The sequence below is a fragment of the Penaeus japonicus genome, unplaced genomic scaffold (genome assembly GCF_977035675.1).
Source record: "Penaeus japonicus unplaced genomic scaffold, GWHDUDI00000001_assembly GWHDUDI00000021, whole genome shotgun sequence".
Classification (NCBI taxonomy): Eukaryota; Metazoa; Arthropoda; class Malacostraca; order Decapoda; family Penaeidae; genus Penaeus; species Penaeus japonicus.
The window spans coordinates 21,099,368-21,111,867 of NW_028234423.1; the positions used below are offsets into that span (position 1 = coordinate 21,099,368).

Consider the following 12,500-nt stretch of genomic DNA (forward strand, 5'->3'; position numbering starts at 1 on the left):
ATGTTTTTTGTACTATTGTTACCAACCTACACAGAGGCATAAGACCTGATAATTTCATCGTAAGAAAAAGAATCATATACTTTTTCTCTTTGCAACGGTGGGTAGATGATTAGACTGGCACCAGTTACGCTCTATCTGAAGTATCAGCTGCTCCTAATAACATACATGTCTCTCCGAGAATAGTCTGGGATTCTTAAAAATTAGGACCGATTTATTTGGTCGCCGTATTTCCGAAAAAATGTATAGACCCTTTTCTTGGGAAAAAGGGTATGAGTATTTGATAAAAAATAATGCTTTGGCCACAAATAATATCGGCGTATGGACACACACATATATGTGCGTGTGTTGTGTTATATTGAAGTATATCCTACTTCTTTTATGCATTCAGAAATAGATATACACACCATTATCGATAAGTATTTGAATAAATATCCTGTATGGATAAAAAGACCAAATAGTAGCTCAGGCGTATTATTTATTACCAGTTACATTTGACTGATGTTGAACAAGCCGCGTGGAAGTGCTGTCTGGATCGGGAATTCCTGGTAAACGAAAGAAAAAAAGGGATGAGATTTTTTTTTTCCAAAAGTGTGTAACGAAGGAAATGAGATTGGAGAAAACTACGTTTACTTTATACTCACAGCGTCCAAAGCCGCCTCCGAATCCCCCGCCGACACCGCCTCCACTTCCACCACCGCCTCCGAATCCCCCTCCGGATCCGCCTCCAAGTCCTCCGCCGCCTCCGAATCCTCCACCTCCGGTATGTCCTCCACCAGCTCCTCCTCCAAAGCCGCTGCCAGTTCCTCCGTTGTGATTTCCTCCTCCGTGGCTTCCACCTCCACCATGGTGTCCTCCATTGCCTCCTCCACCGTGGTGCCCTCCGTTACCACCTCCGTGGTGCCCTCCGTTTCCCCCGCCATGGTTTCCACCTCCTCCTCCAAGGCCGAAGCCTCCTCCTCCCCCCCCTCCCCCGTGGCGACGGGCCCGAGAGGCCGGCACCAGCAGCGCGAGGGCCAGCACCAGCGCCAGAGTCTGTCCCTTCTGTTTGGGAAGACGCGCGTCGATCAGTAAAATCCCTTTGACGGGGATTTCCTCAAAACTTTTTCAGGAAGAATCATCTGGCAAACTCTAACTTGGAGCTTATTCACGAGTTCTCATGTAATGGACGGTGTAAAATCGGAAAATTATCCAACTTACATTAACCATGTCAATCTGAATTTTTTTTCTGTAATTGGGCTTTAATAAATTTCTTTTTATTCGTGTCTATTCATATGAGAATTACCTAATTAATTCTATTTATTTTTTCATTGTTAAAATGTCCAATGAATGGCTCTCATTAAGAAGTCAACTACATATGTATAAGGAAGCTTTATAATGAAATTGCATTGGAAATGGTACTGACAAAAAGTTGGCAGTCATGAATATATGGGAACTGAGATAAACTAAACAGATACATCTGCTTCTAAAGATTAATATCGTTAAAAATGAGATACAAAGGATCAACTGGACTGGTCTTACCATCTTTGCAGGAGAGCTGCTTGCAGGTTGTGTCCTTTGGTAGTGAACTGAAGCCATTATATACCCATGATTCTCTAACAGTGATACCCCTCCCCAGCCCCATAACATACACACACACGTCTGTCTGTCCGCCTGGAAGTAAACTTTGATCTTCTTTCTGCGAACACTAAGTCACGTGACCAAACATACAGTAGCGGGAATCCCCTGAACGTGCCGATGGAACAACTTGGAGTTCCACGTCTTCCGCGTTGTAAGCATGGCGACAGAGAATGAAAATAAAAGCAGAGGGAAAGATGGAATAAAGAATGACAGGGAGGGCGTAAAGAGTGTGGAGACGCGGAGTCAATATTAGGGATCATCTGTTTCGAACTTCTGAGCTTGTCTCGTCTGACACCCGAGCAAGAGCAGAGGGGAACAGAAGGATATTTGCTCATCAAACAAAGCATTCGGTGTAACATTTCTCGTCATTTCCACGAAGTCACCAACACACGCAGACACACACACAGCCAGACAGACAGATCCAGATGTCGCCTTGCATATTCATAGGATAAGGAAGTCCGAGAAACGTTCAATTCCTCGGGAGGAAAAATAAAATAAGAAAAAAGAATGTAAATTTAATCTTTGCATGGACGTGAGCCTGCGAAGGGCAGCGGGGCGAGGCAGAACTAGAAAAGAAGGGAGCAGAGACAGAGTAAGTGAATGGGTATATATGTGTGTGTATATATATATATATATATATATATATATATATATATATATATATATATATATATATATTTATATGTATATAAATAAATATATATGTATATATATATATATATATATAATATATATATATATATATAGAGAGAGAGAGAGAGAGAGAGAGAGAGAGAGAGAGAGTATATATATGCGTGTGTTCGTTTGTTTGATTGTGTGTGTATATACATACATATATATATATATATATATATATATATATATGTATATATATGTATATATATGTATATATATGTATATATATATATATATATATATATATATATATATATATATATATATATATATATATACGTATAAAGAGAGAGAGAGAGAGAGCAATATAGGAAGCATATACAGGAGACAGAGATGGAGAGAAATATAGATAGACAGAAAGAGAGAGAGGTAATATATAAGAGGGAGTACATGTAAATAATGGTCATCAGTGCATGATATACAGTATGCACAAGGTGCTATACATATTCAACGGACCTGATAATTCCAGTGTAAGAAATACAAAGGAATATATGTACCATTGACCCATGTGGAAGGTACAGGAGCATTTGATATGTAGACTCCGTTTATATAGTTTTTTTTTTAAGCTAATAAAAAAATAAGAATATAACATTATATTATTTTATTCAAACAGTATGTAGAAAGTTACTGCAAATTATGAGATAACAATAAGCGTCAACTTTCGCTCTTTACTACAGTGAGTAGACAGCTAGACTTGTATCATTTACGCTTTCTTTTGAATATTAGATAATCCTTAACACATATGTGTGACGAACCCTAAACAACGTTTATGTGTGTCTGCGTCTTTGTCTTAGGTGAATTTTGGGAGGAGTCCTTTAGAAAATGGAACCAAATTTTTGTCACCCACATTTTTTAAAGAATATGTAGGCCCTTTTCTTGGGGTGTGTGATATTTGGCCAGAAATAGAGGCTTTGATTTACAAGAAGTAAATTTGGACGTACATATACACACGCTCAAGGGTAGACGGTGGCATGTCTAGCAAAGGGCACAAGAAAATAAAGTTATTTCGGCATTTATTATCGCCATGCTTGCAGATATATTTCTGGAAAATATCCTTAATGAATATCATCATCGTGATTCATAGTTGCATCCAATTTTCATTTACGACCATTCAATAATCAAACACGTATATCATATCATATTGCGTTTCAGTAGCGAACAAGGGGCCAAGTCCATGAGTAGCCCCGGGGCCAGAGTTCGCTCTTTGTGGTTATTGATGAGACACTCTGCAGTCCCTGGTGGGCTCTTTTCTTTTTTGATAACGTATTACCTCAATATCACCAAAACGCGCACTTGCCTTAATGATATGCAATTACAACGCAAAGATGAAGTTAATTAAAGCGAGGCATCTGGTCATAATCCCGATCACTCGGCCAGAAGCCTCAATCTGTGAGAAGGAGCCAACCTAACCACACGCAGATCATTTCCTTCTGCAAACCAGTTTATGAAACATTCCCTCGAAAGGTAAGCTCATATCTGATTCCGGTTATTAGTTTCTTGATGGGAAATCGGTTGTGTTCCACTCTGTTATGAATTATGTAATGTTAAATAGTAAAGCCAACACATCGGAATATATAAAGGGAATACTTAAAGTACGTGTGTGTGTGCATTTTTCTTTTTTTTTCATTCGCTTAATTCTTTTCAGAGCCTCTCTTGTTCCTCTCCCGCCTTCCGGTTATCATGGTACAGTAGATCTTGCAGTTTCGTATTATTTTCTCACTGAATGTAAGCAGAGAAGCATATATGGGAAGGTCGATGGAAGATATCGTTACATACCTGGAAAGAATATTCCTACTAATAAACCCAAAATCAGATATCATTTCGGTATATATCATTTATATAGCAGCACTAAAGTCAATGGAAACATCAAATGATTTTCTGTGTTCTGTGTAAAAAAAAAAAAATAATAATAATAATAATAATAAAGAAAAGAGAGAGAGAGAGAGAGAAAAGAAACATGCAAATAAAATAAAATGAAAACATAGATAAAGTGTACCGTACCTACTGACCCCAACTCTCCCTTTCGTGCAGATTCGTGTTTCGTTCACCTTCCTGACTCTCTGCTTCGTCGCCGCCTTTCTCATGGATGGAGATGGAGGCCGGTTTGATGGCCTTGGATATTCTCCATTTGCATTCCGAGGCATACGTGGCGAAGCTGGACCATCGCAAAGAGGATTTAGCGGAGATGGATTTAGCAGAGATGGATTTAGCGGAGATGGATTTAGCGGAGGTGCGTTTGGCGGAGGTCGACATGGGTGTACAGGACGGAGGTAGATTTGGCGGAATTGGGTTTGGGGAGGATGAAGTGACGGAAGTGAATAGGTGAAGATGGATTAGGCGAACGACGTAGTGCTGACGGTAACGTTTCACATTCAATTCATGTAATATTGAGTTTTCACTTCTTTTTTTTTTTTTTTTTTTTTTTGTTAATTTAGAAAATAATGAAAACCATAATTGTATTAATGATGATGATAATAATTATAATATCGATAACGATTATCATAATCATGATAGCAATGATAATAATGGTAATAATGGTTACAATGATTATGATAACAAGAACAATAATTATGATAATAATAAGTCTAATAATAACCACAATGTAACTACATATATACCGGCAAAACCTTTCGTAGAAATTTCGACGCAGAAGCCAGCTGTGTTCATAATCCCACTTTTTGGCTTTCCTATAAAGGGTACTTATTTCTCCCTAACCCTCGGTTAATGTGCCATGAATATTGCTTTCAGTTTTGATGAACTACGGTAATAATTTTTTTTTTTTCAGGAAAATGAGCAACAAATTTTCACCGACTTTGATCTCCGCAACAAAAGTGTTTGTTTACTTCTGCCAAATATACTAATATGCAAATGACATTTTGTTTTGTTTTTTTATTACACGTAAATTGGTATACATTGAAGATTGAATAGTTGATTATTATAAAACCAAAAATGATATTCAACATATGTTACATATCAATAATATTTTTCACATATTACATATAGTTACGTTGTGTTAAAAATGCCATTGCAAAAAACTAGTTAAGACAAATTCGATGTTTACTTCTTGTAATGGTGGGTAGAACACCAGATTTTCTGCGTACTCTTGAAGGCAGATATTACAAAATAATGGAATGGAAATATAGGGCTTTGCTCTCTTATATATCGTTGATAGTTGATTATCATGGCATCATAGATGAACTGTTGCGTTCTTCATATTTCATGTAAGATTTTAGTATCATCTAGAGAGGGTGACGTGTTTTATGGTTTTATTTGTAAATATAACACACGCATAAATATCTACATATATATATATATATATATATATATATATATATATATATATATATATATATACACATTTATATATATATATATATATATATATATATATATATATATATATAATTATATATATATATATATTTATCTATATATATATATATATAATATATATATACATATATATATATATATATATATATATATATATATATATATAGAGAGAGAGAGAGAGAGAGAGAGAGAGAGAGAGAGAGAGAGAGATTGATCGATTTTTACTAGAGTGTTGTAACTACAAGATAGAGATAACATTAATGCAAGCCATCTGCTCATGATCGGGATCAGTCAGCCAAGAGCATCAGTCTACGTCGAGCAGCCAAGCTGTCCTCAAGCAAATTCTTTCGTCCTGCACACCAGCTACAGATATCACTCTTCGTAAGATCATATTCATAGCAATCCATCTCAAAGTACTTAATGATTATTAGTTTTCAGTCATCTTATATATTTTTTTTTCAATTTATTTGAGCTGAATATTAGATTGCAGACAGGATGAAATAATCATCATGTCTAATGAAATTCAGCCTCTTAATGTAATTCAAAGATTTTATCCCATAATTCACTTCAGAATCTCTCCTCATTACCTCAGCCACCTTTCCGTGGCACAGTAAATCTTACAGTTTCTTATGATTTTCTCAAATGATGAAAGCAAAGCAAGAAATCGTCTATGTGGAATTGGTTTAATATCGTCAAGAAAATGAAACAGAATCAAATGGACTAATGTGTCTGTCTGATCTTCTTTCTGCGAACACTAAGTCACGTGACCAAACATACAGTAGCGGGAATCCCCTGAACGTGCCAAGGGGACAACTTGGAGCTCCACCTCTTCCACGAAGGAGGCATAGCGACAAAGAATGAAAAAAAGTGCAGAGGGAAAGATGGAATAAAGAATGACAGGAAGGGCGTAAGGAGTGTGGAGACGGACGCGGAGTCAATATTAGGGATCATCTGTTTCGAACTTCTGAGCTTGTCTCGCCTGACACCCGAGCAAGAGCAGAAGGGAACGGAAGGATATTTGCTCATCAGACAAAGCATTCGGTGTAACAGCTCCCGTGATTTCCAGAAACTGCACACAGACGCAAGACACACAGCCAGACAGACCGATCCAGACATCACCTTGCCTAATCAAAGGACAAGGAAATTCAGGATATGTTGACTTCCCGGGAGGAAAGCAAAATCAGAAAGAAAATGTAAACTGTAAAGTCTTTGACATGGACGTGAGCCTGAGAAAGGCGGTGGGGCGAGACAGAAAAAAGAAGGTAGAGGAAAAGAGTGATAAATAAGTGAGGGGGAGAGAGAGAAAGAGGGAGCAAATGTAAGGAAGCAATGATACACATGAGCTCTTAAGAGAGTAAATGAAAGACGGGGAGAATACAAATAAATCATTTATATGTATGTGGTGGTAGTAGTTGATTACCTTTATAAAATTTGGTAGGCGTCAGGCATATTTTTTGCATCATTTTTGAATATGTTTTTTTTGTACTATTGTTACCAACCTACACAGAGGCATAAGACCTGATAATTTCATTATGAGAAAAAGAATCATATACTTTTCTCTTTGCAACGGTGGGTAGATGATTAGACTTGCACCAGTTACGCTCTATCTGAAGTATCAGCTGCTCTTAAAAACATACATGTTTCTCCGAGAATATTCTGGGATTCTTAAAAATTAGGACCGATTTATTTGGTCGCCGTATTTTCGAGAAAATGTATAGACCCTTTTCTTGGGAAAAAGGGTATGAGTATTTGATGAAAAATAACATTTTGAATGAATAATATTGGTGTATGGACACACACACACATATATGTGTATGTGTTGTGTTATATTGAAGTGTATCCTACTTCTTTTATGCATTCAGAAATAGATACACACACCATTATCTATCGGTATTTCAATAAATATCTTGTGTGGATAAAAAGACTAAATAGTAGCTCAGACGTATTATTTATTACCAGTTGTCTGATGTTGAACAAGCCGCGTGGATGTGCTGTCTATTTCGGGAATTCCTGGTAAAAGAAAGGAAAAAAGAATGAGATTTTTTTTTTCCAGAAGTGTGTAACGAAGGAAATGAGATTGGAGAAAATTACGTTTACTTTATACTCACAGCGTCCAGAGCCGCCTCCGAATCCCCCGCCGACACCGCCTCCAGTTCCACCGCCGCCTCCGAATCCCCCTCCGGATCCGCCTCCAAGTCCTCCGCCGCCTCCGAATCCTCCGCCTCCGGTATGTCCTCCACCAGCTCCTCCTCCAAAGCCGCTACCAGTTCCTCCGTTGTGATTTCCTCCTCCGTGGCTTCCACCTCCACCGTGGTGTCCTCCATTGCCTCCTCCACCGTGGTGTCCTCCGTTACCACCTCCGTGGTGTCCTCCATTGCCTCCTCCCCCACCTCCTCCTCCAAGGCCGAAGCCTCCTCCTCCTCCTCCCCCGTGGCGACGGGCCCGAGAGGCCGGCACCAGCAGCGCGAGGGCCAGCACCAGCGCCAGAGTCTGTCCCTTCTGTTTGGGAAGACGCGCGTCGATCAGTAAAATCCCTTGATGGAGATTTCTCAAAACTTTTTCAGGAAGAATCATCTGGCAAACTCTAACTTGGAGCTTATTCACGAGTTCTCATGTAATGGAAAATTATCCAACCTACATTAACCATGTCAGTCTGAAAGTTTCTGAAATTGGACTCTAATACATTTCTTTTTCATTTGTGTCTATTCATATGAGAATAACCTAATTAATTCTAGTTATTCTTTTTTTCACTGTTAAAATGTCCAATGAATGGCTCTCATTAAGGAATCAACTACACATGTATAAGGAACCTTTATAATGAAATTGCAATGGAAATGGTATTGACAAAAAGTTGGCAGTCATGAATATATGGGAACTAAGATAAATTAAGCAGATGACTCTGTTTCTGAAGATTAATGTCGCCAAGAATAAGATACAAAGGATCAAACTGTCTGGTCTTACCATCTTCACAGGAGAGTTGCTTGCAGGTTTGTGTCTTCTGGTCGTGAACTAAAGCCATTATATACCCATGATTCTCTAACAGTGATACCCTCCCCCGCCCCATAACACACACACACACACGTCTGTCTGTCCGTCTGGAAGTAAACGCGGTTCATCTTTCTGCGAACACTAAGTCACGTGACCAAACATACAGTAGCGGGAATCCCCTGAACGTGCCGATGGAACAACTTGGAGCTCCACGTCTTCCGCGTTGTAAGCATGGCGACAGAGAATGAAAATAAAAGCAGAGGGAAAGATGGAATAAAGAATGACAGGAAGGGCGTAAGGAGTTTGGAGACGGACGCGGAGTCAATATTAGGGATCACCTGTTTCGAACTTCTGAGCTTGTCTCGCCTGACACCCGAGCAAGAGCAGAAGGGAACGGAAGGATATTTGCTCATCAAACAAAGCATTCGGTGTAACATTTCTCGTCATTTCCACGAAGTCACCAACACACGCAGACACACACACAGCCAGACAGACAGATCCAGATGTCGCCTCCCTTATCATAGGATAAGGGAGTCCGAGAAACGTTCAATTCCTCGGGAGGAAAAATAAAATAAGAAAAAAGAATGCAAACTTAATCTTTGACATGGACGTGAGCCTGCGAAGGGCAGCGGGGCGAGGAAGAACTAGAAAAGAAGGAAGCAGAGACAGAGAGTAAGTGAATGACTGTATGTGTGTGTTTGTTTGTTTGATTGTGTATATATATATATATATATATATATATGTATATATATGTATATATATATATATACATATATATGCAATTATTTATATCTATGTCTATATATATATGTATATATGTATGTATATATGTATATATATAAATATTTATCTATATATATATATATATAGAGAGAGAGAGAGAGAGAGAGAGAGAGAGTAAGAATATATAGGTGTTTGTTTGTTTGTTTGTTTTTAAATATATATATATACATATATATATGTATATATATATATATATATATATATATATGTATATATATGTATATATGTATAAATATGTATATATATATATATATATATAGAGAGAGAGATATAGATATAGATATACGTATAAAGAGAGAGATAGCAATATAGGAAGCATATACAGGAATCAGAGATGGAGAGAAATAAAGATAGACAGAAAGAGAGAGAGGGAATATATAAGAGGGAGTACATGTAAATAATGCGTGTCTGTTTGTCAATAATGGTTCATCAGTGCATGATGTACCCTATGCACAAGGTGCTATACATATTCAACGGGCCTGATAGTTCCAATGTAATAAATACAAAGGAATATATGTACCACTTACCCATGTGGAAGGTACAGGGGCATTTGATATGTAGACTTCGTTTATATAGTTTTGAAAAACAAAAAATAATAATAAAAATAAGAATATAACATTATACTATCTACAGTTTATTCAAACAGTATGGAAAGTTACTGCAAATTATGAGATATGGCTAAGCGTCAACTTTCGCTCTTTACAACAGTGAGTAGACAGCTAGACTTATATCATTTACGTTTTCTTTTGAATATTAAATACTCCTTAACACATGTGTGTGACGAACCCTAAACAACGTTTATGTGTGTCTGTGTCTTTGTCTTAGGTGAATTTTGGGAGGAGTCCTTTAGAAAATGGAACCAAATTTTTGTCACCCACATTTTCGAAAGAATGTGTAGGCCCTTTTCTTAGGGTGGGTGATATTTGGCCAGAAATAGAGGCTTTGATTTACAAGAAGTAAATTTGGACGTACATACACACACACAAGGGTAGATAGTGGCACGTCTAGCAAAGGGCCCAAGAAAATAAAGTTATTTGGTCATTTATCATCGACACTTGCAGATATATTTCTAGAAAATCTCCGTAATGAATATCATCATTACGATTCATAGTTGCATCATATTTACATTTACAACCATTTAATAATCAAATACGTATCATAACACATTGCGTTTCAGTAGCGAACAAGGGGCCAAGTCCATGAGTAGCCCCGGGGCCTGAGTTCGCTCTTTGTGGGTAACGTTTTTTGATAACGTATTACCTCAATATTACTAAAACATTATAACTCAATAATATAAGTAAGTCAGCTTCTCCTTGACCAGGTAGGAAGTTTGTCACGCTTGCTCGACTTGTGCATAGATATATATATATATATATATATATATATATATATATATATATATATATATATATATATATATATATCATATGTATACACACATACACACACATATGTTAATAATATTAATGAATATGATACACAGTGGAAACGTATCCTACTTCTTTAATGCATTCAGAAATAGATACACACACCATTATCTATCGGTATTTCAATAAATATCTTGTGTGGATAAAAAGAGCAAATAGTAGCTCAAGCGTATTATTTATTACCAGTTACATTTGACTGATGTTGAACAAAACGCGTGGAAGTGCTGTCTGGATCGGGAAATCCTGGTAAAAGAAAAGAAAAAAGAATTAGTTTTTTTTTCAAAAGTGTGTAATGAAAGAAATGAGATTAGAGAAAATTGGTATTTAGATTCTCCCTTTGCATACTTAATCATTTCTTCTATGTTTCTATGTTCCGCTATCTTTATGGGTAGTGCACAGTACACAACGTTTACTTTAAACTCACAGCGTCCAAAGCCGCCTCCGAATCCCCCGCCGACACCGCCTCCTGTTCCACCACCGCCTCCGAATCCCCCTCCGGATCCGCCTCCAAGTCCTCCGCCGCCTCCGAATCCTCCACCTCCGGTATGTCCTCCACCAGCTCCTCCTCCAAAGCCGCCGCCAGTTCCTCCGTTGTGATTTCCTCCTCCGTGGCTTCCACCTCCACCATGGTGTCCTCCATTGCCTCCTCCACCGTGGTGCCCTCCGTTTCCCCCGCCATGGTTTCCACCTCCTCCTCCAAGGCCGAAGCCTCCTCCTCCTCCGCCTCCCCCGTGGCGACGGGCCCGAGAGGCCGGCACCAGCAGCGCGAGGGCCAGCACCAGCGCCAGAGTCTGTCCCTTCTGTTTGGGAAGACGCGCGTCGATCAGTAAAATCCCTTGACGGGGATTTCCTCAAAACTTTTTGAGAAAGAATCATCTAGCAAACTCTAACTTGGAGCTTATTCTCATGAAATGGACGGTGTAAACTCAGAAAAGTATCCAACTTACATTAACCATGTCAATCTGAAAGTTTCTGAAATTGGACTTTAATACATTTCTTCTGCATTTGTGTCTATTCATATGAGAATTACCTAATTAATTCTAGTTATTTTTCCACTGTTAAAATGTCCAATGAATGGCTCTCATTAAGGAATTAACTACACATATATAAGGAAGCTTTATAATAAAATTGCATTAGAAATGTTGTTGACCAAAAAGTTGGCAGTCATAAATATATTGGAAGTGAGATAAACTAAACAGCTAAATCTGCTTCTGAAGATCGTCAAGAAAGTATAACAAAGGATCAAATGGACTGGTCTTACCATCTTTGCAGGAGAGTTGCTTGCAGGTTTGTGTCTTCTGGTGGTGAACTGAAGCCATTATATACCCATGATTCTCTAACAGTGATACCCCTCCCCCGCCCCCTAACACACACACGTCTGTCTGTCCGCCAGGAAGTAAACTTTGATCTTCTTTCTGCGAACACAAGTCACGTGACCAAACATACAGTAGCGGGAATCCCCTGAACGTGCCGATGGAACAACTTGGAGCTCCACGTCTTCCGCGAAGGAGGCATGGCAACAGAGAAATAACTTAAAAGCAGAGGGAAAGATAATAAAGGATAGCAGGGAGGGAGTAAGGATTGGGGAGGCGCGGAGTCAGTACTAGGGATCCACTGATTAGCGCTTGTCTCGCCTGACACCCGAGCAAGAGCAGAAGGGGACGGAAGGATATTTGC

General features: G+C 38.5%; 3 protein-coding genes and 1 long non-coding RNA gene across 6 annotated transcripts in view; 1 reads left to right on the forward strand and 3 right to left on the reverse strand.

Annotated features, from left to right (window-relative positions):
- Nucleotides 1-458: 458 nt before the first annotated feature.
- On the reverse strand, nucleotides 459-1,624 carry LOC122266838 (uncharacterized). 2 transcript variants are annotated; one of them, XM_086548809.1, is made up of 4 exons: nucleotides 1,519-1,624; nucleotides 836-1,041; nucleotides 642-790; nucleotides 459-542 (listed from the first exon to the last, which is right to left on the reverse strand). In XM_086548809.1, exons 2-4 carry the CDS (start codon nucleotides 918-920, stop codon nucleotides 486-488), a joined length of 291 nt encoding a protein of 96 aa, XP_086404935.1. In that variant the 5' UTR covers nucleotides 921-1,041; nucleotides 1,519-1,624; the 3' UTR covers nucleotides 459-485. The 2 variants fall into 2 exon arrangements, with proteins under 2 accessions (XP_086404935.1, XP_086404934.1); XM_086548808.1 differs by having other exon boundaries at nucleotides 642-1,041; nucleotides 1,519-1,618.
- Nucleotides 1,625-3,561: 1,937 nt separating this feature from the next.
- LOC147469498 (uncharacterized) lies at nucleotides 3,562-5,441 on the forward strand. The gene is made up of 3 exons (XR_015191996.1): nucleotides 3,562-3,756; nucleotides 3,938-3,975; nucleotides 4,324-5,441. It is a non-coding gene; the product is annotated as an uncharacterized LOC147469498 (long non-coding RNA).
- A 2,116-nt stretch (nucleotides 5,442-7,557) lies between these two features.
- LOC122266840 (uncharacterized) overlaps nucleotides 7,558-12,500 on the reverse strand; it is an 11,155-nt gene continuing 6,212 nt past the window's right edge. The window contains exons 1-3 of one of the 2 annotated variants that reach the window (XM_086548807.1): nucleotides 8,587-8,687; nucleotides 7,734-8,124; nucleotides 7,558-7,635 (exon numbers count right to left, since the gene is read on the reverse strand). In XM_086548807.1, the coding sequence (XP_086404933.1) occupies nucleotides 7,621-7,635; nucleotides 7,734-8,000 (282 nt within the window). In that variant the 5' untranslated portion in view covers nucleotides 8,001-8,124; nucleotides 8,587-8,687 and the 3' untranslated portion in view covers nucleotides 7,558-7,620. Of the gene's footprint in view, nucleotides 7,636-7,733; nucleotides 8,125-8,586; nucleotides 8,688-12,500 lie in introns of those variants that run through there. The other variant, XM_086548805.1, reaches the window with a different exon arrangement.
- LOC122266842 (uncharacterized) lies at nucleotides 10,884-12,203 on the reverse strand. The gene is made up of 3 exons (XM_086548810.1): nucleotides 12,085-12,203; nucleotides 11,248-11,623; nucleotides 10,884-11,066 (listed from the first exon to the last, which is right to left on the reverse strand). Exons 2-3 carry the CDS (start codon nucleotides 11,500-11,502, stop codon nucleotides 11,010-11,012), a joined length of 312 nt encoding a protein of 103 aa, XP_086404936.1. The 5' UTR covers nucleotides 11,503-11,623; nucleotides 12,085-12,203; the 3' UTR covers nucleotides 10,884-11,009.

What these genes read in the sequence shown, in the direction of transcription:
- LOC122266838 (XM_086548808.1), bottom strand. Translation starts at nt 920, where the DNA reads ATGGCGGGGGAAACGGAGGGCACCACGGAGGTGGTAACGGAGGGCACC. An exon ending in CGGAGGCGGCTTTGGACGCT is followed by an intron (nt 543 to 641) that starts GTGAGTATAAAG and finishes TTCGTTTACCAG; the next exon opens with GAATTCCCGATCCAGACAGC.
- LOC122266842 (XM_086548810.1), bottom strand. Translation starts at nt 11,502, where the DNA reads ATGGCGGGGGAAACGGAGGGCACCACGGTGGAGGAGGCAATGGAGGAC. An exon ending in CGGAGGCGGCTTTGGACGCT is followed by an intron (nt 11,067 to 11,247) that starts GTGAGTTTAAAG and finishes TTCTTTTACCAG; the next exon opens with GATTTCCCGATCCAGACAGC.